We start from the raw sequence: 25,118 nt of genomic DNA, 5'->3' as shown, positions 1-25,118 counted from the left end.
TTTTTTTTTTTTAAAGTAAACTCTATACCACGCGTGGGACTTGAACTCAACCCTGAGATTAAGCCAGTCAGGGTCCCCTGGCTTTTTTTTTTTTTTTTTTAAATGAAAGAATAACCTTGGTCGGGAAATATGACACTTTCTGCCATAAAGTTTAAGGTTCTGTAAGACTTTTGTCTTAGAGGTGTCTATATGTAAAATGGGTGCTTTATTTTGTCTTTATACTCTGGGTCCCAGTGGAAGAAAATCTGAGAAACAGGGATCTAAAGAATACAAGGGAAGTGGATGAGGGAATCGGAAGACCTGTGTCCTAACCCATAACACAGATCTTGTATGCAACCTGGGCAAGCTACACAAGTATTCTGACCCTCTTATTTTCTCATCAGAGATGAGAAATTGGGGATGATAATATCTATCCTGATTAACTTTCAGATTGGTTGTGAGGATCAAAAGAGATACAATATTTAAAAATATTTGTTGGGGGATACCTGGGTGGCTCAGCTGGTTAAGCGGCTGCCTTCGGCTCAGGTCATGATCCCAGGGTCCTGGGATTGAGTCTTACTTTGGGCTCCTTACTCGGCAGGGAGCCTGCTTCTCCCTCTGCCTCTGCCTGCCTCTCTGTCTGCCTGTGCTCACTCGCGCTCTCTCTCTCTGACAAATTAAAACAAAAAAAATCTAAAATAAAAAAATAATAATTAAAAAAATATTTGTTGGGGCACCTAGCTGACGCAGTTGGTAAAGTATGCAACTCTTGATCTCAGGGTTGTGAGTTCAAGCCATTGGGTGTGGAGCCTACAAATAAATAAATAAATAAATAAAATATATTTGTAATTTTAGAGTTCTTATTTATTGAACAGGGCCTCCTAAGGTGCTGGGTGTTGCATTTGCCATGTAGGGTAGATGTAGTCTCTGTACCGAGGGATTGAGAGACAAGTACTCCAATATGGGTGAAGTGTGTGCATGGTGCTGTGGCTACACAGAGGAAAGCAATTCTGGAGAGAGTCAGGGTGACATCTGAACAGGGTCTTGATGGATAATGAAAGGGGTAAGCAACTCAAGGCTTCTTTTTCCCAGAAGTGACTGTATACAGTTTCTAATGTGGCATAACAAATTACTACACTCTTAGTGTCTGATAACCCAATTGTTACTTCATAGTCTGTAGGTCAGAAGTCTGTCATGGATGACTGGCTTCTCTGTTAAGAGTTTCACAAGGTACATTGGGGCTATGGTGAGCGCTGTGAAGTCTGTAAGCCTGACGATTCACAGACCTATACCCCCGGGGCTAATAATACATTATATGTTAGTAAAAAATAAAAAATAAAAAAAAGAGTTTCACAAGGTGTCATCTAGACTACATTCTTCTCTTTTTCTTTAAAGGTGTATTTATTTGAGAGAGAGAGAGAGAGCATTGGGTGGGGGGCGTAGACAGGGCAGAGGAGAGGGAGAAGCTGGCTTCCCGCTGAGCAGGGAGCCTGACTTGGGGCCAGTCCCAGGACCCTGGGATCATGACCTGAGCTGAAGGCAGACACTTAACTGACTGAGCCACCCACGCGCCCCCAGACTGTGATCTTCACTGGAGTTTAGGGTTTTCTTCTGTACTCATGTGGCTGTACTAGAATTTAGTCCTCTGTGGTTATAGGACTGAAGTCCTTATTTCTTCCTGGCTGTTGAAGAAGGATCTAGAGTCTACCTGCAGTTCCTTGTCACTTGGCCCTCTTAGGCATTTGGTTTTCTTTCAGGACAGTGGGGGTGCATTTCTCTGCCTTCTGCCTCTGCCTTTGCACTCTAGACTCTTATATGAAGGGCTTTTGTGATTAGGTAGACCCATCCAGGTAATCTTTTGATTGACTCAAAGACTACTGATTAGAAATCTTAAATATGCCTGTAGAAGTCCCTTTTACTATGTAATGTGTGATAGTCAGGGGAATGATCTCATCATATTCACAGGGTGAGGGTCAACTGGAGTCATCTTAGAATTCTGCCTACCGTAGTGACTAATATGATTTTTTCTATACTGAAATTGAGGCAAGTGGTTAGTTTATAATTTTTTCATGGACAAAAAAGATATTAATTGTGACAAATAGCTTAGAAACCTGTCTAGATTTCTCTTGGCTATGAATTAATTAGAATTAATTAGACTAAGTTTAGTTTGGTGGAATCTAATTCCCTTTATATTTTGAAGTGAGGATAGCCTATTAAAGATCCAGGGCCTTCTAATAAATGATCAAGTACAGTTTTTTTTTTTTTTTTTTTTTAATTTCTTTGGCAGAGACAGATCACAAGTAGGCAGAGAGGCAGGCAGAGAGAGAGGAGGAAGCAGGCTCCCTGCCAAGCAGAGAGCCCGATACGGGGCTCGATCTCAAGACCCTGAGATCATGACCCGAGCTGAAGGCAAAGGCTTTAACCCACTGAGCCACCCAGGCGCCCCAAGTACAGTTGTTTTTTATGAATATTTTGTATTTTACAATCATATGTAGTATATGTGATCCTTACTCTTGCAACTCCAGGGCAAGACCTACCAGCCATCAGTCCAGACTTGCCAGGTGGCCCTACTTTTCTGAAGACACTGTGTTTTATGACCTACCTATTTTTCAACTTCACACACTCCAACATTTGATTTTGCTAGTTAATCCAGAGCTGATGAGCTTCTCAGTTACTGATTAGGCTTGCATGAAAGCCAAAGTGTAAAGATTGTAAATACTTAAAGTGGGGATATATTTTTCAAGTGATTGGATGATCACTGTCTAAAAGTAGCCCTTTCCTGGTATCTGGAAAACTGAATCAATAATTCCTCTGCACAGCTGCATAAAGCTTAGTCTCTGTGTTCACCAGATTATGAACTTTAAAATTGTGTCTTATTTTCTCACATCCCTTTTTTGTGACTCAGAGTCTCATGTGGGTATATTCATTGGTGGAGCTCAGGTCACCTGCCTTAGATGAGAGGGATAGTGAGTTAGTTAGTTTTATGAGTTATAATTTACGGAGTTATAAGAGCTGTTTAGAAAAAAAAAAGGTTATTAAATTTTTGTCATTATTTTGTTGATATTTTCCTCCCTCCCTCCAGTTAAACTGTTCCTTTTGATTTCTGGTTTTGACAGAAAAATCTCTTTCCCACTCAGTGATTGTAGAAATAAACTCATATCTTCTTTTATATTTCAATTTTTAAAAATCATGAGTTAAATAGGTAATGGGAATTAAGGAGTTAAATAGGTAATGGGGATTGTGATGAGCCCTGGGTGATATACCTGAAACTAATACTACACTGTATGTGCACTAACTGGAATTTATTTATTTATTTATTTGTCACTAAGTGGGATTTAAATAAACATTTAAAAAATTAAATCTTTAATACAGCTTGAGTATGAAGTGAGCATCTGGTTGGTGTCTACCCCCATATGGATGGCCATTTGTCCCAATACTGCTTATGAAACATCTATTTTAATTTGAAATGTTGTACTTATTGTAAAGTAAATATGTTTATATGTGTACGTATGTATGTGAATGTATGTACACTCTTCCTGATGACCTCTCTGTTCCAGCCTAGCCACAATAGTATGTGCTCACATTCATTCACTCATTTACTTAGAAAGTATTTATTAAATGCCTTTTATTGATGTAGAGCTTTGCAGACTACAGAAGGGTAAGATATCAAGACTTATTTCTATGTGTAGATGAGTTCAGATCTGTTTTATTATGGGTGAGGGAGAGTCTTAAAGTTTTGGCTTTATACTTTTAGGACTTTTTCTAAGTTCACATTAGAGTAGACTTTAACCTTCTGGTTTACATATTGGGCCCTTTTTCCTGAGGACTTTTGTACTAAAAATTATAGGAGTCAGGCTCTCCTTTACAGAACTAAATGGATTGGTATCTTAGGATCCAGCTGTGGTGTGCCAAGTAGACTTAAAGCAAGGCCATTGACTGGAGAGGTATTTACTTGTACATTACATAGTATTGAATATTAGAGCTGAAAGATACTTTATTTTTAAATTTTTTTAAAAGATTTTATTTATGCATTTGAGAGATAGAGAGAGAGCGCATAAGCAGGAGGAGAGGCGGAGGGAAAGGGAGAAGCAGACTCCCTGCTGAGCTGGGAGCCCTGCTTGGGGCTGGATCCCAGGACCTGGAGATCATGACCTGAGCTGAAGGCAGACACTTAACCATCTGAGCCACCCAGGCACTCCTGGAAGGCACTTTAAAGGTTGAATTGACAACCTTATTTTTTTCATGAACTTTGAATTTTGGAATAATTTTGATTTATAAGCAAGTTGCCAAAATCGTACAAAGAGTTTTCATATACTCCTCAGCTGGTTTCACTTTCCCCTAATGTTATCATCTTGTGTTAATATCACAACCTTATTTTATATATGAGGACACATAGCCCTCAGAAAGTTAGTTTAGCTAAGGTCAGAGTTCTGGTTAGTGGTAGAGTCAGACCAAGGACCCATAGGCAGCCTAGGTCTTCTAGTTGATTGTTTTAGGTATTGTTTACTTTTTCATGTGTTTGTTTTTTTCCTTTCTTTCATGGGGTTCTTTGGGCATGAATTGAGAGAAAGACTACACAATACATAGTCCCATGTAGTCTTTCTAATTTGTGCAATAATTTATTAATCTAGGCTCCCTCCAATTCTTCAACACCAACAAGAACCAGGAGCAGGACATCTTCATTTACAGAGCAACTTGATGAAGGTACACCCAATAGAGAGGTATGTTTGGAATTTCTTCTTTAATAAACCTCTTACAAGAAGCTTATTAATCTAAAATGCAGGCTACTGTTGATAACAAAATGGAAAATTATTTTGACAGGTCGATTTTTAATTGCTAGGTATTTTTATTAACAACATAATTATTGTTTCTTTGTAAATAGTAGTTTTGCTTTTATGTTTTCTTTGAGAATCTCAATTTGAAAGGACAATATGCTCTATCTTTAATATTTGAGGTTTATAATAATTTGATAATAATTTGTTTAACAAGCATCATATAGGGAAAAGTTCTGTATTTTCAAGCTATTGATTGGAATCTGAACTTAACTGATTTTTTTGTGACTTGCAGGTAGGCCCATAGCTCAGATTAGATTTTTTTTTCCATCCTCTTTTTCTTGCTGTGAACTCTGATACAGGTTCAGAATAGAGTAAAACAAAAATGTACAAATCACAGAATTATTATGAAGGAACCCTCCCATAACTGCCCCTGAGGTTCCAGAAGGGACACTGCCAACATTATAGCGCTGCCTTCTTCCCCCCAAAAAGATTACTATCATCCTGACCTTTTGTTATTTCTTTCCTTTTTTTATAGTACCATTTAAGTATGTTTTCTGTTGTAAACATTAACCATTTTCATTATTTACAGTTTGGGGTTATAAATTAGGCTGCTGTGAACATCATTATTTGTTTCTTTTGGTCCACATGTACCTGCATTTCTTTTAGTTTATACCTAGCAGTGGAACACTGGGTCAAAAGGTATGTAGAATTTCAGCACTTAGAAGATAAGGTCCATTGTTTTTCAGAATAGTTGTAGAACTTTACCTTGCCCCTAGGAGTTTCTGAAAGTTGCTGGTGCTCTACATTCTTGCTAGTCTTTTTAATTTCAGCCATTCTCATGAGTGTGTAGTGCTCTCTTACTGTAGCTTTAAGTCACATTTCTCTGATGACTAATGAGATTGAGCACTTTTCATCTGTGTATTGGCCATTTGATATCTTTTTTTGTGAAGTGCTTCTTTATGTGTTTTGCTAATTTTTCTCTTGGTTTGTCTTTTATTGATTTGTGGCTCTTTTTTATATATTGTGGATGGGTTTTTTTTTTAATGAGACATAATTGGCATATAACATTAATTTCATGTGTATAATACAGTGATTTGATATTTGAAAACACTAAAATGATCACAAGTCTAGTTACCATTCATCACCATACATAGTTACACATTTTTTTTCTTGTAATGAGAAGTTTTTTTTTCAGGGTCTTGATGTTTCTTCTTCTTTTTTGTTTCAAATTTTTATTTAAATTCCAGTTAACATATATGGAAGGAGTTTTTATTGGATATATGCCTAGCAGATATCTTCTTCTGCCCTGTGGCTTGCCCTTTTATTCTCTTAATCGTGTCCTTAGATGAACTGAAATTCTTAGTTTTAATGTATTATAATTTATTAATATTTTATTTTCTGGCTAGTGTTTTTATTTCTTATTAAAAAATTCTTTTCTTGGGCGCCTGGGTGGCTCAGTGGGTTAAGCCGCTGCCTTCGGCTCAGGTCACGATCTCAGGGTCCTGGGATCGAGTCCCGCATCGGGCTCTCTGCTCTGCAGGGAGCCTGCTTCCTCCTCTCCCTCTCTCTGCCTGCCTGCTTGTGATCTCTGTCTGTCAAATAAATAAATAAAATCTTTAAAAAAAAAAAATTCTTTTCTTACCCTGAGAGTATTTTCCTGTTTTACTTTTCAAAAATAATTTTTTTTAAATTGAGGTATGGTGTGCAACATAGTGATTTGACAAGTCTGTAAGTTATATTGTGCTCACCGAGAGTGTGGCTGCCATCTCTCCCCATAAAATACTATTAAAATATCTTTGACTATATTCTCTATGCTGTACTTTTTATTCCTGTGACCTAATCATTCCACAATGGGAAGCCTATACCTCTTGCTCTCTTTCATGCTCATTTTGCCCATTCTCCCATATCCTGTTTCACTTTTCACATTCCAGTCTACATTCCATTTGGAACTGATTTTTTTCAGCATGGTGTGAGGTAGGAATCAAGTCTGTGTCCCCTCCCCACCCACCACCCCATCTGTATGGCTATCCATTTGTCCCATTTTTCTCACATTGATCTACTGTGCTTTTTTCAGAAATTAGTGTCTATAGTTGCATAGATTGGTTTCTGGGCTCTATATTCTCTTTTCTGGTTTGCTTTGTCTGTCTTTGATCTGATACCACACTGTCTTAATACCAGTTGTTTTATATTAAATCTTGTCTTTCCTAGAGCTGGTCTTTCCTGTCTTGGTCAGTTTGGGCTGCTTTAACAAAATTCCATAGACCAGTGGCTTAAACAACAGACATTTGTTTCTCATAGTTCTGGAGGCTGGGCAGTCCAAGGTCAAGATGCCAGCAGATGGGCTGTCTGATGAGTGCTCTCTACTGATTTGCAGGTAGCTATCTTCTCATTATGTCCTAGCATGACCCTTCTTGGTACCTACATACTCCTTAGGGTGGGAGTAGGGGGAAGGCAATTATCCTGTCTCTTTCTCTTCTTTAAGGGTACTAATCCCATCATGAAAGCTGCATTCTCTTGACCTTCTCTAGTTAATTACCTCCCAAAGTTTGCCTCCAAATAACATCACATTGAGGGCTAGGTCTTCAATATGTGAATTTTGGGGGACACATTCAGTCCATAGCACTTTTACCTTGTTCTTCTTGAATGTCTTGGTTATTCTGATTTCTTTCCATATAAATTCCATATAAATTTTAGAATTAGATTTTCAAGTCTCACAAAAACAAACTCACGACAAAATGAAACATAATGACAACAACAGAACAAACCTGTGGAGATTTTGAGTGGGATTGTATTGATTCTGTAGATTAGTTTGGAGAGAGTCTCAGTATTATAAATTAAATTTTATAATCTTTTCAGTATTATAAGCAGTACTGTACTGCTTATAAACATTTATAATGATGTTCTTCTGGAAGATAGAATCCTAGGAATGGGATTCCTGGGTTATAGGATGGATTTCAAATTTAAAAATTTGAGAGATATTTCCCGTTGTTTTGATGAAGGTTATTTTATTTTTTAATTTTTTCTAAGGTTACATTAAAAAGATTTTAAACTTTTTTTTTTTTTTAAGATTTTATTTATTTATTTGACAGAGAGATAGCCTAAAGAGGAAATACAAGCAGGGGGAGTGGGAGAAGCGACATGGGGCTTAATCCCAGGTCCCTGGGATCCTGACCTGAGCTGAAGGCAGACGCTTAACTGACTGAGCCACCCAGGCACCCCATTTTAAACCTTTTCATAATAGATGTTGATAGCAAAATAATTATTTCACAGTATAGTTTTTGCATTCAAAGCTAATGGCATAATATACTGTGTTCTTGGTGTATAGATTTAAATGATCTGACAAAGTTGTTTAAAATACGAAGTATATGCATACTTTATGTGGGATATCATTTTCTTGTGGATCCCTTGTAGTATTACATTTCTTTAACTTTGTGATCTCAAATTTAATGCTGTTGAACTTAGTTTATACATGTAACTATTTTGAATGAAAGCTGCAGTACTGAGTAGAACCATTTTGGCAAATAGTGTTGATAGCATCATTACTATACTTCATATATTGGTTGATTTTATAGTATATTGGTTTATACACAATACGGTTGAAACCCTGAAAATAACTTATTGATTGCTACTATTGCTTTTTAATTTTTTTTATATCTTTAAAACTTTTTTATTTATGTAAGCTTCTCTACACCCAGCGTGGGGCTTGAACTCATGATCCTGAGTCACATGTTCTTCCGACTAAGCCAGCCAGGAATCCCTACTCTGCTTTTTAAAAAATATTTATTTCATCGAGGATGCTTTAAAACATTTTAAATGACTATATCTTTACAAAATAATCCTTTTTGAAAGGGATGATTTGAATATTCCTTAACAGTAGGCTTAAGTAAGCTGAAGGTTATTTTTTATTTCTTCCCAGATTCCCAAATTTCAGTCCTAAAGATCCTGTGCTTCCTAGATTTAACTTAAGAAGTGGTTTCTGAGTGAAAGAGCTGCATCATCCCTTCATCTCCTTGCTTTTGAAGTGTTTTCTGACAGCTTTAAAAGCTATTTTTGACTAATGTAATGGTCAATTCTGTTTATTTTTACAAAATTTAAGGACTTTCTAATTTTATAATTAAGTTATTGATTAAATAGGCATTACATAATTACCTTCTTAGTCCTTCCCACTCCCTGGGTTTTTTATTTTGTTAAATCTGTGATATAGAAGATCCCAACTTTCTGTTTTATATGTTATAATGTTTCTTTTTAGCAAAATGTGGAAGTTTAACTCAATATAAATATTTGTCCATCTCTCCAGTAGATACAGTAGTCTTTGTTATCAAGACTGCTTCAGAAGATGATGGTTTCATTTACACAATTTCCTGGATAATTAAAGGTTTTATATATCTCCTAATATGTCTGTTTTCCTGTGTTGGTAAATTTTATATGTAAATCTAAACAAGTCTGTCTTTGGTTGCAGGCTTCCTTACAAGGGTATAAAAAATCATCTCTATGATTCAAACATTGAAGGCAAAGGAGAACAGACTGATTTGCACTGACCCTAAAGTCTACAGAGCTTTGGCATTCTCTCATCCTGTGCAAATGGCATGTTGATCATCCTCTTTCTTCCAGTGATCTTGGGCATAGCCTTGTTATCTTCAGCATAGAGCTCCTTTCCCTTTATGTTGCTTGAGATGAATCTTTTTTGCCCCTCTAGAGCTGGATGCTTTAGAGCAGTAGAGAGTGTAGGATCATTGAAAGGCTGATGAGGGCAGATGAAGCTACCATAGCCTCCTGCCCTCTGTTCCACTGTGATGATGTTTTTTTAATTGAGATTAAATTCCTATAACATAACATTTACAATTTCAAAGTGGTATTTAATATATTCACAGTTTGTACATTCATCACATCTCTCTAGTTCTGTGACATTTTCATTATCCCCCAAAAAAGCCCCCATACTCATTAAGCAGTTACTCCCCATGCTCCCTCTCCTCCAGCCCCAGGTGACCACTGATATACTTGCTACCTGTATGGATTCACTTATTCTGGGTATTTTGTATAAATGGAAACATATAATTTGTGACCTTTTGTGTTTGGCTCTTTTTACCATAACGTTTTGAAGGTTTATCTATGTTGTAGCACGTTTCATACTTCATTCCTTTTTATGGCTCAATCTAATGCTTTTTTTAAGAGCATGAAGATATGTTTATGTAATTTGTTTGGTGTAAGACCTGTTATAGACTACAGAGGAGAGGATGGTGTTTGGAGTCGTCTGGATCAGTCTGGCTGAAGGACCTCTGAAAGTTATCTTTTCAGCAACTTGGGTTTTCTCTTTGTAAATGGAAATAATAACACATGTTTTGTGGGGGTTTACCAGCGTGTCAATCTCCTAGCATGGTGGTTTGCACATAGTAGGTGCTCATTAAGTTCTTCCTGGGGGCAACCATGGAAAATGGGAAGGCCTGCCCAGCTTGCTTTGCTGAGGTCCCTGGACCTGAAGGGAGGGAAATAGATAGACCATTATGTGGACTAAGATCCTAGGGATGTTAATCTGTCTATCTCTTTACCTGCTGAACTTTTGAAAGAAGGATTGATATCTTCACTTACCCTGCTCCCTAATTTGCTGTCTTTTGGACACTTCCCCATAGTTTAGGCATGTCCATTCTTATCCATATCCTAGGGACTCATCTACACAACTTTTTCATATTGTTTTAAAATTAAATTCCAGAAGTCAGTTTATTTTCTTAGAATCCTTTTTTTTGTTCTGCAAAAAAAAAATTATGCAAAGAAATAAATAGTTGTGGTTAATTGTTGGATTCTTTCTGTTTAGTAGAGTGTGTTCATAAATACCTTATGCTTTTTTGCTTCTTTGCTTCCCTATGTGCAGAGAGACAGCCTGGAACAGTGGAGGGATCACAGAACATCATCTCTTATTTGCTCTGTGACTTTGGACCTAACTGCTTTTAACTTCGTAGAGCCTCAGCTTTCTCATCTTTAGAATTGTTTTATAATGAATATTTCCTCTCATAGAGTTCCTGTGAGTAGCAAGTGAATTCAGAAGTATGGAAATACCCATAATTTGTGTATCACATAAAAAAGATTATTATTATTCAGAAATGGAAAGGCCTTTTCTGTACCTATCAGCTCTTGGATAGCACACACACTAAGTTTTTAGTTGTGACATTGCAAGGGAAGAAATAGTGAAACGTCAGGCTGTTTTGGATTGGAATGCTTTCCCAAACTTTGAGAAAGATGTCACTTATTCCTCTTCTTCCACCTTCTTCTTCCTCTTCCTTCCCCTCTTTTTCTTCTTTCTTTTTATACCCAAGGTGGGGCTTAAATTTATAACCCTGAGATCAGGAGTTGCACACTCCACTGACTGAGCCAGCCAGGTGCCCCTGTTTTTTATTCTTCTTGATCTGACACATCTTTCAGAAATAAAATATTGCTTCTTGGGACGCCTGGGTGGCTCAGTTGGTTGGACGACTGCCTTCGGCTCAGGGCGTGATCCTGGAGTCCCGGGATCGAGTCCCACATCAGGCTCCCAGCTCCATGGGGAGTCTGCTTCGCTCTCTGACCTTCTTCTCGCTCATGCTCTCTCTCACTGTCTCTCTTTCTCAAATAAATAAATAAAATCTTTAAAAAAAAAAATATTGCTTCTTTAGTTGTCTTTGTCATTCCAAGTTAGTTTGTACTATTCTATGACACTCTCAGCTTTTGATACGTCTTAAGCACATTTTATAAATTTATTCTATTTAAGGGCTACAGGCATTGTTCTTTAGGAAATAACTGAGAAGTATCTTGAAAGTAATGGGTAAGAAATATTTATTCTTAAGTTTGGAATTAATTTTGCCCCTAAATAGATTGACTTTCAAAGCTTGTATGCTTTTACTTTGTTAGATAGTAGATTGGAAGCCACCTGTCCCTACCCTCTGTTGGTTAATGAAAGTCTTTTATCCCTGTCAAATTGCCTTGGTATCTACTCGGCTCTCATAGTTTTTTCTTTTGGTCTAATGATAGGATATGAGTTATATTAATAGGCTTCCTAATATTAAGCCTAATATTAAGCTTAATTATTATATTAATAGGCTTCCTAATATTAAGCCTAATATTAAGCTTCCTAATATTGGCTTAATTGTTCATTCCTTAAATCAACTCAACTGATAGGTTGCATTATTATTATCCTGCTGTACTCACTTTGATAGTTACGTTTTATATATTTCTCCCAGCTCTATTTGTGAGGAGAGTGGTTTGTACTTTTCTTTTTGTGTTGTCTTTATCAGTTTTTATTAGTTGGGAAGCTTTCTATCTTCTCCCCCTCCTCCCTTTTTTCCCTCTTCTCCTCCATTTATTTAGGTCTTCTTTAATTAAAAAAAATGTATGCTTTTCAGAATATAAGGTCTGTATTACTTTTGTTAAATTTATTTCTAAGTATTTTTTTCTTCTAAATGTTACTGTAACAGGATTGTTGTCTTAATTTCATTTTTGGTTTCTTATTGTCACTCTGTAGAAGTAAAGTTGCTTTTTGTCAGTTGATCTTATATCCTGCAGAACTCATTTATTACTCTTGTATCCTTATTTATTAGGTTCTAATAGTTATTTAGTAGAGTATTTAGTATTTTCTATGTATAAGATGTTGTCCTCTCTAAACAGAAGTAGTTTTATATCTTCTTTAATCTGGTTGCTTTTTATAACATTTTCTTCCTCGTTTCCCTGGCTAGGACCTTCACATTTAGTTCTGCAAGCCAGGAGCCGAACAGGTGCCTCCAGCACTGGATGAAAAAGGTTGAGGAAAGCTTTCACTAACTGCTGCCTAGAGCTCTCTGTGGCCCATTGTGAGAAGCTCCTGTCCCTAGGGGAAGGCCTCATGACCAAGAACTGAAGCAAACTCACTTTGGCTTATTGTGACTGAGTCCCTGATAACCCCTATATTGCCATAGGACAGGAAACTCAAACTGGAGCCTAGGGAATCAGATTGACTGGATAAAGAAAGATTTGAGTACAGAAGGAAGGAGAAAGATAATACCTTCTTCAAAGTGAACCTGTAAATGAAAATTCTAAAGCAAATGCTAGGAAGGCAGTCAGTAAAAACAGGAATTGGAATATAAATTTATCCTAGATGAAATTCAAATTAATAGAGTAGTCTAGAAAAAACTTTAAAAACAAATATCTTTGATAAGATACATGAATTATTAATTTTCTGAAAAAGAAGGTAAAATTATGGGGGAAAAACAGACCAAAACAAAAGTAGATTTAGTAGGTATGAAAAAGAACCAATTAGAAATCCTTGAAGTAAAAAAAAATTGATATAAAAATATAGAATAAAAACTCAGACAAGTCCCAATTCATGGGAAAATTAGGGTATTTAAAAAGAATACTGAGTAATTCCACTGAAAACTCATAGAGATAAAGAAGTATATATAGAGAATAAGAGACATGCAGGATAGATCAAAAGCCTTCAACAGATATCTAATGGGAGTTTTATGTATCTTCATGAATGTTTAGACAGAACCTCTGTCAGTGTTAGTTCAACTGATGGCTTCACCTAAGGACCACTGAAGAGGTGAATTAAGTTCTTAATAGATTTGGATTAGAATTTCAATAGAGTTTGAGAGATATGGAGTTGAGACAGAATTTGATTGAGAATATTTGAGAATCTTAGTATATGTGCTGCCGAAGCGATCGATGTGTGTAAGATTTTCATAGGCATAAGAAGCAAATCACAAGGACAGTGAGTGGGAAGAAAGGCTTTTTAGGTTTTGAGGTAGCTGTCAATGGAAACTAATTGTGATACACTTGGCTTTTACTTGGGCTAGGGGCAGGAGTGTAAATTGTTGTTTGGGCCCATCTTTCTTTGAAATGTTTGTTCAATATGTTTTTCTATACTGGGTATCAGCTTTTGTGTTTTTTTCAAATATACTCTTTACTGTGAAATTTTAAATTATTTTGTTGTGGGACAGAGTGACTTCATTTCAAATGTTAATTTTGGAGGCCTAAGAAGAGTGAATTTGTATAGCCCTTCGTTTAAAATCACATTCATTTCAAGGATGACTTTTCTGAGTTTGCCGGGAGAGTTCAGATTTTCAGAAAGAGTAGAAACTTGGATAAGATGAGTGCCCAGAGCCAAACAGGCATCTAGTAAATTTTAGTACACCACTAATACTCAACTTTTAGGACCAGATGAAGAGTTAGTGGAGTCTCTGTAGTCATATCCATAACTCTACCATACTAAGATGAAAAGTGTAAGTTCTTAAGCTTGTGCAACATTTATTTTCTGATAAAAGTTCTTTCTTATATATAGTATATAACATAATATACATTAACTGCTATGTTAATATTTCCAGAAGATTAGGGTTTTTTTTAAGTTTTTGTTTTGAAATAATCATAGATCCACAGGAGGTTTTAAATTTTTTTTAAGGGAGGACCTGTGTACCTTTTGCCCATTTTCTCCTGAAGTTTTCTTGTGTAACTATTGTATGCTATCAAAACAGGGGAATCGACATTGGTGAACTCTGTGACATCACAGAGCTTATGCAGATTTCAGCTGTTTTATATTGGAAAGTTCATTTTAGTTGTAATTTCTTCTAAATCTAATAATGATTATTAATATTTTGTTGTATATAGTTTCTGAAGACTGAAGGACAGAAGAGAATACATTTAAAATAATTAGTATAATAGAATTTATTCTTAGAACTTGTTATATGAATTTCAATTTCAAAAGTTTCCTTTGTACATATTGGGGAAAACTATTTTTGTTTCTAAGTGCAAAATAAATGATTATTTAAAATTTTATGTGTTTTGTCCTCACTATAAATTTCACTGCTATCTTTTTGAATGTATAAAAATGGTCAGTATTTGTTACATTAAGGGTTAAGGGTTTGTGTTCTCTACCATGTATGGTTTTTACTGGTTAGACTCTTAAACCAAATCGGCAGACATGCGGTGTGTTTCTGTGGCTGTTGCATATATCGTTTGTATGCCAGTAAGCAAATTGGTTAAAGTTGGGCTTTGAGTTTCTAAACGGCTCAACTCCTCTCCATTCCTAACCTTTCCAGCAACGTGTTATTTCTGTGGGTGGAGAGATGGTAGCAGTTGCGGTGGTGCAAGGTCATTATACTGTTGTGTATGTCATATGGAGAGAACACTTTGCAACATGCCCTTACTGTGATCTGTTTTTCATTATTTGTTTTATTTTTATACCTCTGCTTATTACACTGAATGAGACAGCTACTAGCCGGGATGATAGCAGAGCCTGCTTTTCTCTCTGAGTATACTATCTTTGCTTTGGATTCCTCCAAACAGCCTAAAACACAGACTGACAGTGTGGTGAGTCCTTCCACCGCTTTCTGCATTCCCTTTGTGGGGAAGCAAAGTAATTTGGTAATTCTAGAAGCAAATCTCATGCTGCTTGTCACTGACTGCCTCTCAAAGCATCTTCAGTGCCCTTTTGCTAACCCTCCTCTAAAAAATCAGAGTGAATTGCTGACTTCTGATGGCTGGTGTGTTTTCTGGTAGCTTTTTAACAACAACAAAATAACACTGTTTTCATTAATGTAGTGAAGACTACCTTCAACTTAGTGTAAACTCTAAGTTTTCTTTCAAGGGAATGTTTGCACATTAACAAAACATGGTATGTATTGCTAGAAATCTCTGTCTTACTATTGGTAGGAGGCCAAGAATATTTTAAGATGTGACTCACATTTTAAGAAAAAAAATTGTATATAAATCCATAATTGAACAACATTGAGCAGGGAGGTGGATTCTACTGTAACAAATAATTACATCTTATTTTGAGGGAGTACCAGTTTTCTATATATTAAACATCTGAAAGGAAGTACTTATCTCATTATTTTTCAGTTGACTGAATTCATACAATTTTAAATCTTGTATATAATTTCACTTTGAGAAAGTGGACTGTTTTCATATGTGTCTTATTAAGTTCTTAATTTAGGGAAACTTAGATATGTTTGATTGCCCAGTAAGGATAGCTTTTTTTGGTTGCATTGGACACTGACTGAATTAGGATTCAGGATTTTTTAAATGATGAGAATTGGTTTAATTTACTAAGTAGCTTGTGATGAAATTAGAATCATATCTGTAGTTAATCCATGCAGCCAGGAAAACCTTGGTCTGCATATAGTCAGTAGCAATCCTGAATTACATTCTGAACTTTTTTTTTTTTTTTAAAGATTTTATTTATTTGAGAGAGAGAGAAAGAGAAAATAAGTGGGGTGGGAGCAGAGGGAGAGGGAGAAGTAGACTCCTTGCTGAGCAGGGAGCCCAACATGGGGCTTGATCCCAGGACCCTGGGATCATGATTTTAGCCAAAGGCAGACACTTAACCATCTGAGCCACTCAGGCACCCTGAACTTGGTTTTAGAGAAGAAAGTAGCTGAATATTTTAGTGATGTGCAAAGGATTTCTCCTTCGTTCTGGCTGTAAGTGACACCTCACTATTTTCAAAACTGGTTGGAGGAGACAGGAGTTCCAGTTAAAGGTAACTTACCAGTTTCTTTAAAAACACAAAATGATATTACTTTATACTTCATGTTATAATAACAGAGACTAAAAAAAAAAAGAGCTTCTCTGAGGCCCACTTCCATATACATAAAAGTAATTTAAGGACCTCTTCTGTTGTGAGAAATGCTAATGATTTTAAAATAGAGGCTTTTGAACTATTTAGAAATAATTTAAGTAGACTAAAAGTCTTCATTAGTCTTATTTGAATTTTGTTCAGATAAAGACTTAATTTCTTTCCATGTAACAAAGGGAAACCATAGCATAACCTATAACGGAATACAAATTTAGTGAGGGTCTACTTACGAGTTCATCAGCTGTTGACTTTTAGCTAATTCAGTTTTTTGCAAAATGACCCCGAATTCTAAAATTGCTTAGTGCTCAGCAGTCAATAAATACTTGTCAAAAGATTGAACAAAACATAATTGAAGATAAACCTGGCAGGCAATCTGTGTGTGCTTTTAAGTTAAATGCATGTTAGATTAGAAGAATTTTTCTCTTGTCTTAGAATTGCCTCCAGGAGAAAGTATTGGTGACAGTTGAGTATTGACATGTGTTAGCTTCTCTCTGGGAGATGGACTTCAGAAGTCTTTTCATACCGAAGGAAGTAACTGCACAGGATTTGACAAGCATATACTGAACTTCTACCACCAGTCAGGCAGAAGTCCTGGGGACCAAGATGAAAATACAGGATTCCTGCTCTCCAAGAGTTTATAGTTTAGTATGGAGACATATGCTTGAAATACAAAGGAATTAAACCTTCATAGAAGAAAATATAGGCATAGGAAATGTGTTAGCCCTCAGTTAAGCCGTATGAAGCTTCATTAAAGAAGTTGCATTTGAAAGTTAAAAGGTAAATGAGAATTTGCTGGGCAGAAATGAAGAAGGCATTTCAGGTAGTTTCAAAATCTTTAATTTTGCTTGTACAGGTATGTAATTTAAATTTACAAGGTCACGTAAACAATGCTTTCTCTAACTGTTCTGCATTTATTTAAATATATGGTATAATACATATATTGAAATATGTATGCAGGGAGGGAGAGTTTTTAAATGTTAGGTTGTGTTTTTCTGATAGGGTGATAGGTCAGATAATTATAGAATAGTTTTTTTGTATGGACCACAGTCATGTGTCAAGTAACTTAGAATATGGACTCTGTAATCACTCTTTTCCTAACTTAAAATATTTTAGGGAACGATTTCATTTCCTTTCTCCATAATTTATCTGTTTATTAATTTTCAACATATGGACCGAAAGACTTGTTGAACTCTATAGAGTAAGTTTTTTATTTTATAGTGTATAGTGTAATTTATTTTTAGAGCCAGGAAGCATTAATTATCATGCTACACAAATATAGCCATATATACAACTGGAAATCCTTTGAAATGGCAGAGAACAGTAAGGTAAAAGTTATGTTCCCCTAACTTTTCTCCTCTATGTAACTTATAGGAAAATGTCTTAGACTGATAAAATTTGATGACTCTTTTTTTGATGACTCTTTTTTTGTTTGTTTGCCGAGAGAGAAAGAAAGCGAGAGCCAGAGAGCGCGCGCCCGTGCAAGCACACAAGCAGGGGGTTAGGGGAGCAAAGGGAGAGGGAGAAAGAGAATTTTAAGCAGACTCCACACCCAAAACTCTTTTTATATTAGAGGAAGAAGGTATTTCAGTTGTTATTGGAGAAAAATCCAAACTGAAATTGGAAATAGTAGTAATAGTGGTATAAGAACTCTCTCTCATCCCCCAGTATCCTCAGTAACTCATGGCCACCTTACTGCAGTATCGTACTGCTGCGCTCCTCTAGCCACCCTCCCACACATGCACAACTCCCTTCCTCTGTCTCCATCTCTGTTGGGATTATTAGCAGATTTCAGAAACCTTATTCCATCTAAATGTTTTGGCATTTATTTCTAAAAGATAATGACTAAAAATATACAATACAATATGTTCATCACACCTGAAAATTAATAATTTCTTAGTATCTAATACCTAATGAGAGTTCAAAAATTTGAGAACACTTGCAAAGCCGAGTGCCTTTTCCACTTATACTTAAGTCACGTCAGTTATTTGACCCTTGGTCCACTGTGGAAATGTATGGGAAATGTCTAATTTAACTGAAACCAATGCCAGTAAGGGGTGATCAGTAGGATGTCACTTAAGTTAGAACATTCATCATACTAACAGAACAAAACAAAAAGCTTTCATATGTGGAAGATTTTTTAATTATAAATTTTTCTGAAAATTGCCATAATAATTTCATTTAGATTGCTGGTTTCAGATGAATGAAGCATTTCCATTTCTTGTTATAAAGATGTTTTTTAGGTCTTAGCCCAAATAACTTTGAGTATTATTTGATCATAGGGAACACTGGACATTATTTATTTTTCTGGGTAGTTGTCTCCTTGAATGAAGTTTGCTGATTGATTCCCTGATCTTAGTTTTGTCAAGGGGGAAAAACTGAGGACATCATAATAGGGGGAGATATGTGATTAGTTTAAAATAAACTTTGCTACATACTAATCTTTGCTATTTAGTTACATATGTTACAGCAAAATAAATTTTCTAAATACTCACCATACTAGTTTTGCCTTGCATGAAAACATTCTAATAAATGAACTAATTTTGTTTGATAAATGTGTCTAATAGGTCTTGGTACTTGGTCTTTGTTCTTCACAGTTTTAAAAGCTTAGCTTTTTGTTCCTTTTCTTTATGATGTTTCTTTGTTTTTCTTAGAATGCATCTATCCAAGCCCTGAGATCTCCCGACAGTGTTAATGGAAGCGAACCAACAACTCCTCAGGTCTGTTACTAAAGTTATTTTAGAAAATAGCAAGTCATTTCAGAGTGTTGGTCAATCTGTATTATTAGCACCTGGCTTTATACTGAAATAGTGATGTCTATACATTTCATACACTATGGTAAATCCAGATTGGTTGATGCTTTCTTCAGTTTTTTTTTTTTTTTAAGATTTTATTTATTTATTTGACAGACAGAGAGATCACAAGTAGGCAGAGAGGCAGGCAGAGAGAGAGAGGAGGAAGCAGGCTCCCCTGCTGAGCAGAGAGCCGGATGTGGGGCTCGATCCCAGGACCCTGAGATCATGACCTGAGCTGAAGGCAGAGGCTTTAACCCACTGAACCACCCAGTCGCCCCTGCTTTCTTCAGTTTTAAATGAAAGTAGTTCATTGTATATATACTAGTTCTGTCACATGCCATTGTTAACTCATTTAAAAAAATTAATGGCCGGGACGCCTGGGTGGCTCAGTTGGTTGGACGACTGCCTTCGGCTCAGGGCGTGATCCTGGAGTCCTGGGATCGAGTCCCGCATCGGGCTCCCAGCTCCATGGGGAGTCTGCTTCGCTCTCTGACCTTCTCCTCGCTCGTGCTCTCTCTCACTGTCTCTCTCTCTCAAATAAATAAATAAAAAAAAAATTAATGGCAGTGAAGAGAAAACTTTTTGAAAAAAGGAATCTGATTTTATAGTTGTAAAAGATTATGGACAGTTTATGTCTAAAGACATTGAGTTACATAATTTAAAAGGTGGGGGGATATGGAGGAAATGGGATTTCTCTTAAAGTTTGCATAGTATTTTTACTACTAGAAAACTTGTGTTATTTTTTTTTTTAAGATTATTTATTTATTTATTTGACAAAGAGAGAGAGAGATCACAAGTAGCAGAGAGGCAGAGAGAGGGAGGGGGAAGCAGGCTCCCTGCTGAGCAGAGAGCCTGATGTGGGGCTCGATCCCAGGACCCTGGGATCATTGACCGGAGCCGAAGGCAGACGCTTAACCAACTGAGCCACCCAGGCGCGCCACTTGTGTTATCTTTGATTTAAAAAAGTTATTTGGGGAATACAGCTCAGGTGAATTTCTTTTGACTCTTTCCTAAAAAGAAGGAAACAAAATTCATTAAAAATGTCATAAGGGCAGCAGTGGTTGAGAGAATATTTGTTTGCTTTGGCTTTTTATTATCATTAACCTGGTTGTTCTCAGCAGTCTCTAATGTAGGGCAAAACATTTTTAATCTGTGAACTTAGAACATGTATGTAGACAATTTATGAACTAAATGATGTACGAAATTACATAGACTAACCATTCTAAACTATTGTCTAACAAATGTACGGATTAAAGCTTCCCAAATGCCATGAACAGATTCTGTGAACTGAGAACCTCATTCCCTCATGGGGGCTGGTCAAGTTCCAGGCATAGTCCAAGTCCCTGAGCTTGTTGACCCTGGCTTTGCCCAGACTCCCTAGTTAATTCAAAGTCCTCTATAAATATATCATTTTCTATAAGTGCCAGGAAGTAGGGGTAAAATATTTGGATGCACCACTCTAAATGGTACTGGACAGATCCATGATATTTAATGAATATTATTAAAAATATTATTTAAAAATAAAAATATTATTTAGAATGCCTATTTTTCATTTTAGAAGGGGGCTGGGGGATGAGTGAGCCTGGTAATGGATATTAAGGAGGGCACGGATTGCATGGAGCACTGGGTGTTGTACACAAACAATGAATCATGGAACACTACATCAAAAACTAATGATGTGGGGCACCTGGGTGGCTCAGTGGGTTAAAGCCTCTGCCTTCAGCTCAGGTCATGATCCCGGGGTCCTGGGATTGAGCCCCATATCGGGCTCTGCTCAGTGGGGAGCCTGCTTCCTCCTCTCTCTCTCTGCCTGCCTCTCTGCCTACTTGTGATCTGTCTGTCAAATAAATAAATAAAAATCTTAAAAAAAAAAAACTAGTGATGTACAGTATGGTGTCTAACATAACATAATAAAAAATATAAAAAGCTTATATTCCTCTCTTGTAGTTCAAAAAGACTAATACTTTTATGAATGCAAAAACTAGAATGAATGACAACCAGCTTTATGACACATTCAGGAGAAATTTAAGTTTTCATTAAGGTGAAGAATGAGCATGCATAATGTTCAGGAAGTAAGCCCACTGAAGACTTTGAACTTAAAAAAGCACAACTAGGGGCACCTGGGTGGCTCAGTGGGTTAAGCCTCTGCCTTTGGCTCAGGTCATGATCTCAGGGTCCTGGGGTCGAGCCCCACGTTGGGCTCTCTTGCTCAGTGGGGAGCCTGCTTTCTCCTCTATCTCTGCCTGCCTCTCTGCTTACTTGTGATCTCTCTTTCCATCAAATAAATAAATAAAATCTTTAAAAAAATGCAACTATTTTTCTAAAAAATAACAAGGTAGTATTTATTATTTACTATGTGTCTGGCATTGTTAAACATTTTACATAGATGATCTCTTTTGATTCTTATAACAAGGGAGATGCCTTTACCTTTACTCACAGTCTATTTTTCAAACATTTTTGTAAAAGATTTTATTTGTTTATTTGAGAGAGAGAGACAGAGAGAGAGAAAGAGAGTGCGTGCAAGCAGTAGGAGCCGCAGAAGGAGAGGGAGAAGCAGGTTCTCCACTGAGCAGAGTCTGATGCGGGGCTCGATCCCAGGACTCTGTGATCACGACCTAAGCCAAAGGCAGATGCTTAACGCACTGAGCCACCCAGGAGCCCCTCAGAGTCCATTTTTAAACACATCTGACAAGTTGGTTTTTGGCTGTTATTAGCAAATTGGGAATAATGTATATTCTTTTTTTAAAAATTTTATTTATTTATTTGACAGAGATCATAAGTAGGCAGAGAGACAGGCAGAGAGAGAGAGAAGGAAGCAGGCTCCCCACTGAGCAGAGAGCCGCTTGATCCAGGACCGTGAGATCATGACCTGAGCCGAAGGCAGAGGCTTAACCCACTGAGCCACCCAGGCGCCCCAGGAATAATGTATTTTCTTAAAGGGGGTGAAACTTACTATGATTGGGCATCTTGACAGCAGCAGGAAATAAGAGTTGACACCAAGGTAGAAGAGAAGAGATGGTACAAAGCAAGCCCAAGAGTTCGTAAACATAGCTGCCTGTGATTCCCTTATTACTGGCTCAGACATCCTACGTAAATCAGTTGGTTTTTGGCACATAATATGATATAACAAGCATTTATTTCTTTTTTCTTTTCATCACAGTATCTTTTGAAAATTTTCAAACATACAGAGAAATAGAACTTTTAAGTGAGCATCTTTGTACCTACCACCCAGATACTGCCATTGGTAGTTTACTGTACTTGATTTATCACAAATCTGTCCCTGTATACATTCTTCTATCTAGCTTCTCAATCCATCTTACATTTTTTATGCATTTCAAAGTAAGTTGCAGGCCACAGTATCTTTCCCCCTAATCTTTTAGCATGTACATTATTAATCAGAGTTCAATATTTGTATTTAAGTATTAATACTTTAAGAAGAGAGAAGGGAAATACCACATATAAGAATTAATCCTCAAGTTAAAAGTACAAGTTAAGTCAAATTTGCTATGGAACTGACTTGATATGGAACTGACTAGTTTCAGAGGTATAATTAGTGGTATAATTATATATCTAGCTACTAATGATACACAGCCCAGAGGTTCTATAGTAATAAGTTGTGATGAAAATTTAATTTATCTGATTAAAAGATAGTTATCTGCCCAGATTTTTTTTTTAGATTGAAGTATAATTGACATACAGTATACCATTAGTTTCATACTAGGTGTACATCATAGTGATTTGATATTTTTATATTAAAGTTAGGAAATGATCACCATGATTATTCTAGTTAACAGCATCTGTCACCACACAAAGTTATTGCGGTATTATTGTGTTTCCTATGCTGTACATTACATCCACCTGACTTCTTTCTGTTGTAACTGAAAGTTTCTACCTATTAATTCTCATTATGTATTTTGCCTTATTCCCCAGACCCCTCCCCACTCTGGCAACCAATAATTTGTTTCCTGTGTCTTTGAGTCTGTATTGTTTTATATATATTTTTTAGATTCTACAGATAAGTGAAGTCATAGACATTTGGCTTTTTTTGTTTGACTTATCTCATTTAGCATAATACCCTCTAGGTCCATCTGTGTCACAAATTGCAAGATTTCATTCTTTTTACATGACTAAGTAAAATTCTTATGTAAATATTTCTATAATATTCATTATATATATGTTATATATGTAACATATACTTGCATCTTCTTTATCAGTTCACCGATAGGACACTTAGATGGACACTTAGATGTTCCTTCAGTATCTTGGCTAGTATAAATAATGCTGCAGTGAACATAAGGATACATATATTTCTTTGAGTTGGTGTTTTCATTTGTTTGTTTCAGATAAGTACCCAGAAGTGGAATTGGTGGATTGTGTGGTAGTTCTATTTTCAATTTCTACTTTTTGATGCACCTCCATACTCTTTTCTATAGTGGCTATGCCAGTTTACATTCCCACCAGCAGTGCACCAAGCTTCCCTTTTTTCCTACATCCTCACCGACACTTGCCATTTTTTGTCTTTTTGGTAATAGCCAGTCAGACTACTGTGAGGATGATATTTTGTAGTGGTTTCAATTTGCATTTCCCTAATGATTAGCGATGTTGACTATCTTTTCACATGCCCGTTGGCCATCTGCCTGTCTTTGGAAAAATGTCTATTCAAGTCCTCTGCCTATTAAAAAAATTTTTTTTATGTTGCATAAATTCTTTATATATTTTGGATATTAATCCCTTATCAAATCTACGATTTGCAAATATCTTTTTCAGTTTTTAAGTTGCCTTTTCATTTTGTTGACGATATCTTTCACTGTGCAAAAGTGTTTTAGTTTGATGTAATCCCATTTGTTTATATTAGCTTTTGTTACCCTTGCCTGAGGAGACTGGTCCAAAAAAATACTGCTAAGAATGATGTCAAAGAGCTTACTGAATTGTATCCTTTTTTGAGGTAAATTTTATGTTAAATGAAATACGCAATCCTCAAGTGTACATTAACTGAGTTTTAACAAATGTATATGCCAAACCCATATGCTACACCCATACACAAATTATAGAACGTTATCAACACTCTAGAAAGTTCCTTTATGGTTCTTCTCCACCCTAATCTCTTAGAATTTTTCCCCACTGTACAATGGATTAGTTTTGCTTGTTTTAGAACTTGATATAAGTGGCCTCATGTATGTAACATGCACTGTCTTGTAGAAGGCTTCTTGCACTCACGAGAGTGTTTTTGAGATTTCATTCATATTGTTGTGGTTATCAGTAGTTTGTTCCTTTTTACTCTGTGTAGGACTCCTTTGAATAGATATTGCACAGTTTATTTACCTGCTAATGGACACCTGGGCTGTTTCCAGTTTTTGACTGTTAGGAATAGAACTACAAAACTTTATTGTAGAAATCTTTTTGTGGTGTGTATTTTCATTTCTTCCTTTTTCTTTTTGACTGTTACAGATTGCGTACGAATACTTCATGATGATTTCTAGAATAGCATATACTGTATATGTAGAATGATGTGTTTGATACATCTCATTTTTACCAAAGCATTGAATGTTTAAATATCTCTTATTAGATCATCATATCATTTTGATAGATTGACATAACTGATGACACAGTATAAGACATACTATGATGATAGATAGATCATCATATCATTTTGATAGATTAAGACATAACTTAACAAATGTGTACTAACCAGAGCTTTATGGAAAGCACTGTTGCTGAGACAGAGATAGGGAATGTGGATTCTTTTCTAAATGGGCATAAAATCTGGGGTAGGGGTGTATGTAGCAGAGATAGTGAAAGAAAAACTTAGTGCTTACTGCATATAATACACTATTTTAAGTATTTTAAGTGTTTTCATTCATTTAATTTTTATAATAATCCTACTAGGTAGTTCTGTTACTATTTCCATTTTATAGATGAGAAAAGTGAAACACAGAGGCCTTAAAACTACAAACTAGTAAGTGATAAAGCTGCGATTCAAATGAGGGAATTTGGTTCAGA

General features: G+C 36.2%; 1 protein-coding gene and 1 long non-coding RNA gene across 7 annotated transcripts in view; both read left to right on the top strand.

Annotated features, from left to right (window-relative positions):
- Positions 1 to 25,118, top strand: part of GOLGA4 (golgin A4) — a 138,531-nt gene that overhangs the window by 15,783 nt on the left and 97,630 nt on the right. For 5 of the 6 annotated variants that reach the window (XM_044252700.1, XM_044252699.1, XM_044252701.1 and 2 more), the window contains exons 2-4: positions 4,611 to 4,700; positions 14,961 to 15,059; positions 18,978 to 19,043. In XM_044252700.1, coding sequence (XP_044108635.1) covers positions 4,611 to 4,700; positions 14,961 to 15,059; positions 18,978 to 19,043 — 255 coding nt within the window. The remainder of the gene's footprint in view (positions 1 to 4,610; positions 4,701 to 14,960; positions 15,060 to 18,977; positions 19,044 to 25,118) is intronic. The other variant, XM_044252702.1, reaches the window with a different exon arrangement.
- LOC122909087 lies at positions 6,832 to 14,525 on the top strand. The gene is made up of 2 exons (XR_006385081.1): positions 6,832 to 7,128; positions 12,455 to 14,525. It is a non-coding gene; the product is annotated as an uncharacterized LOC122909087 (long non-coding RNA).

The sequence above is a fragment of the Neovison vison genome, chromosome 6, assembly GCF_020171115.1.
Source record: "Neovison vison isolate M4711 chromosome 6, ASM_NN_V1, whole genome shotgun sequence".
NCBI classification, from domain to species: domain Eukaryota; kingdom Metazoa; phylum Chordata; class Mammalia; order Carnivora; family Mustelidae; genus Neogale; species Neogale vison.
Note: the sequence above shows the minus strand (reverse complement) of the source record. Positions and strands in the feature narration are given on the sequence as shown.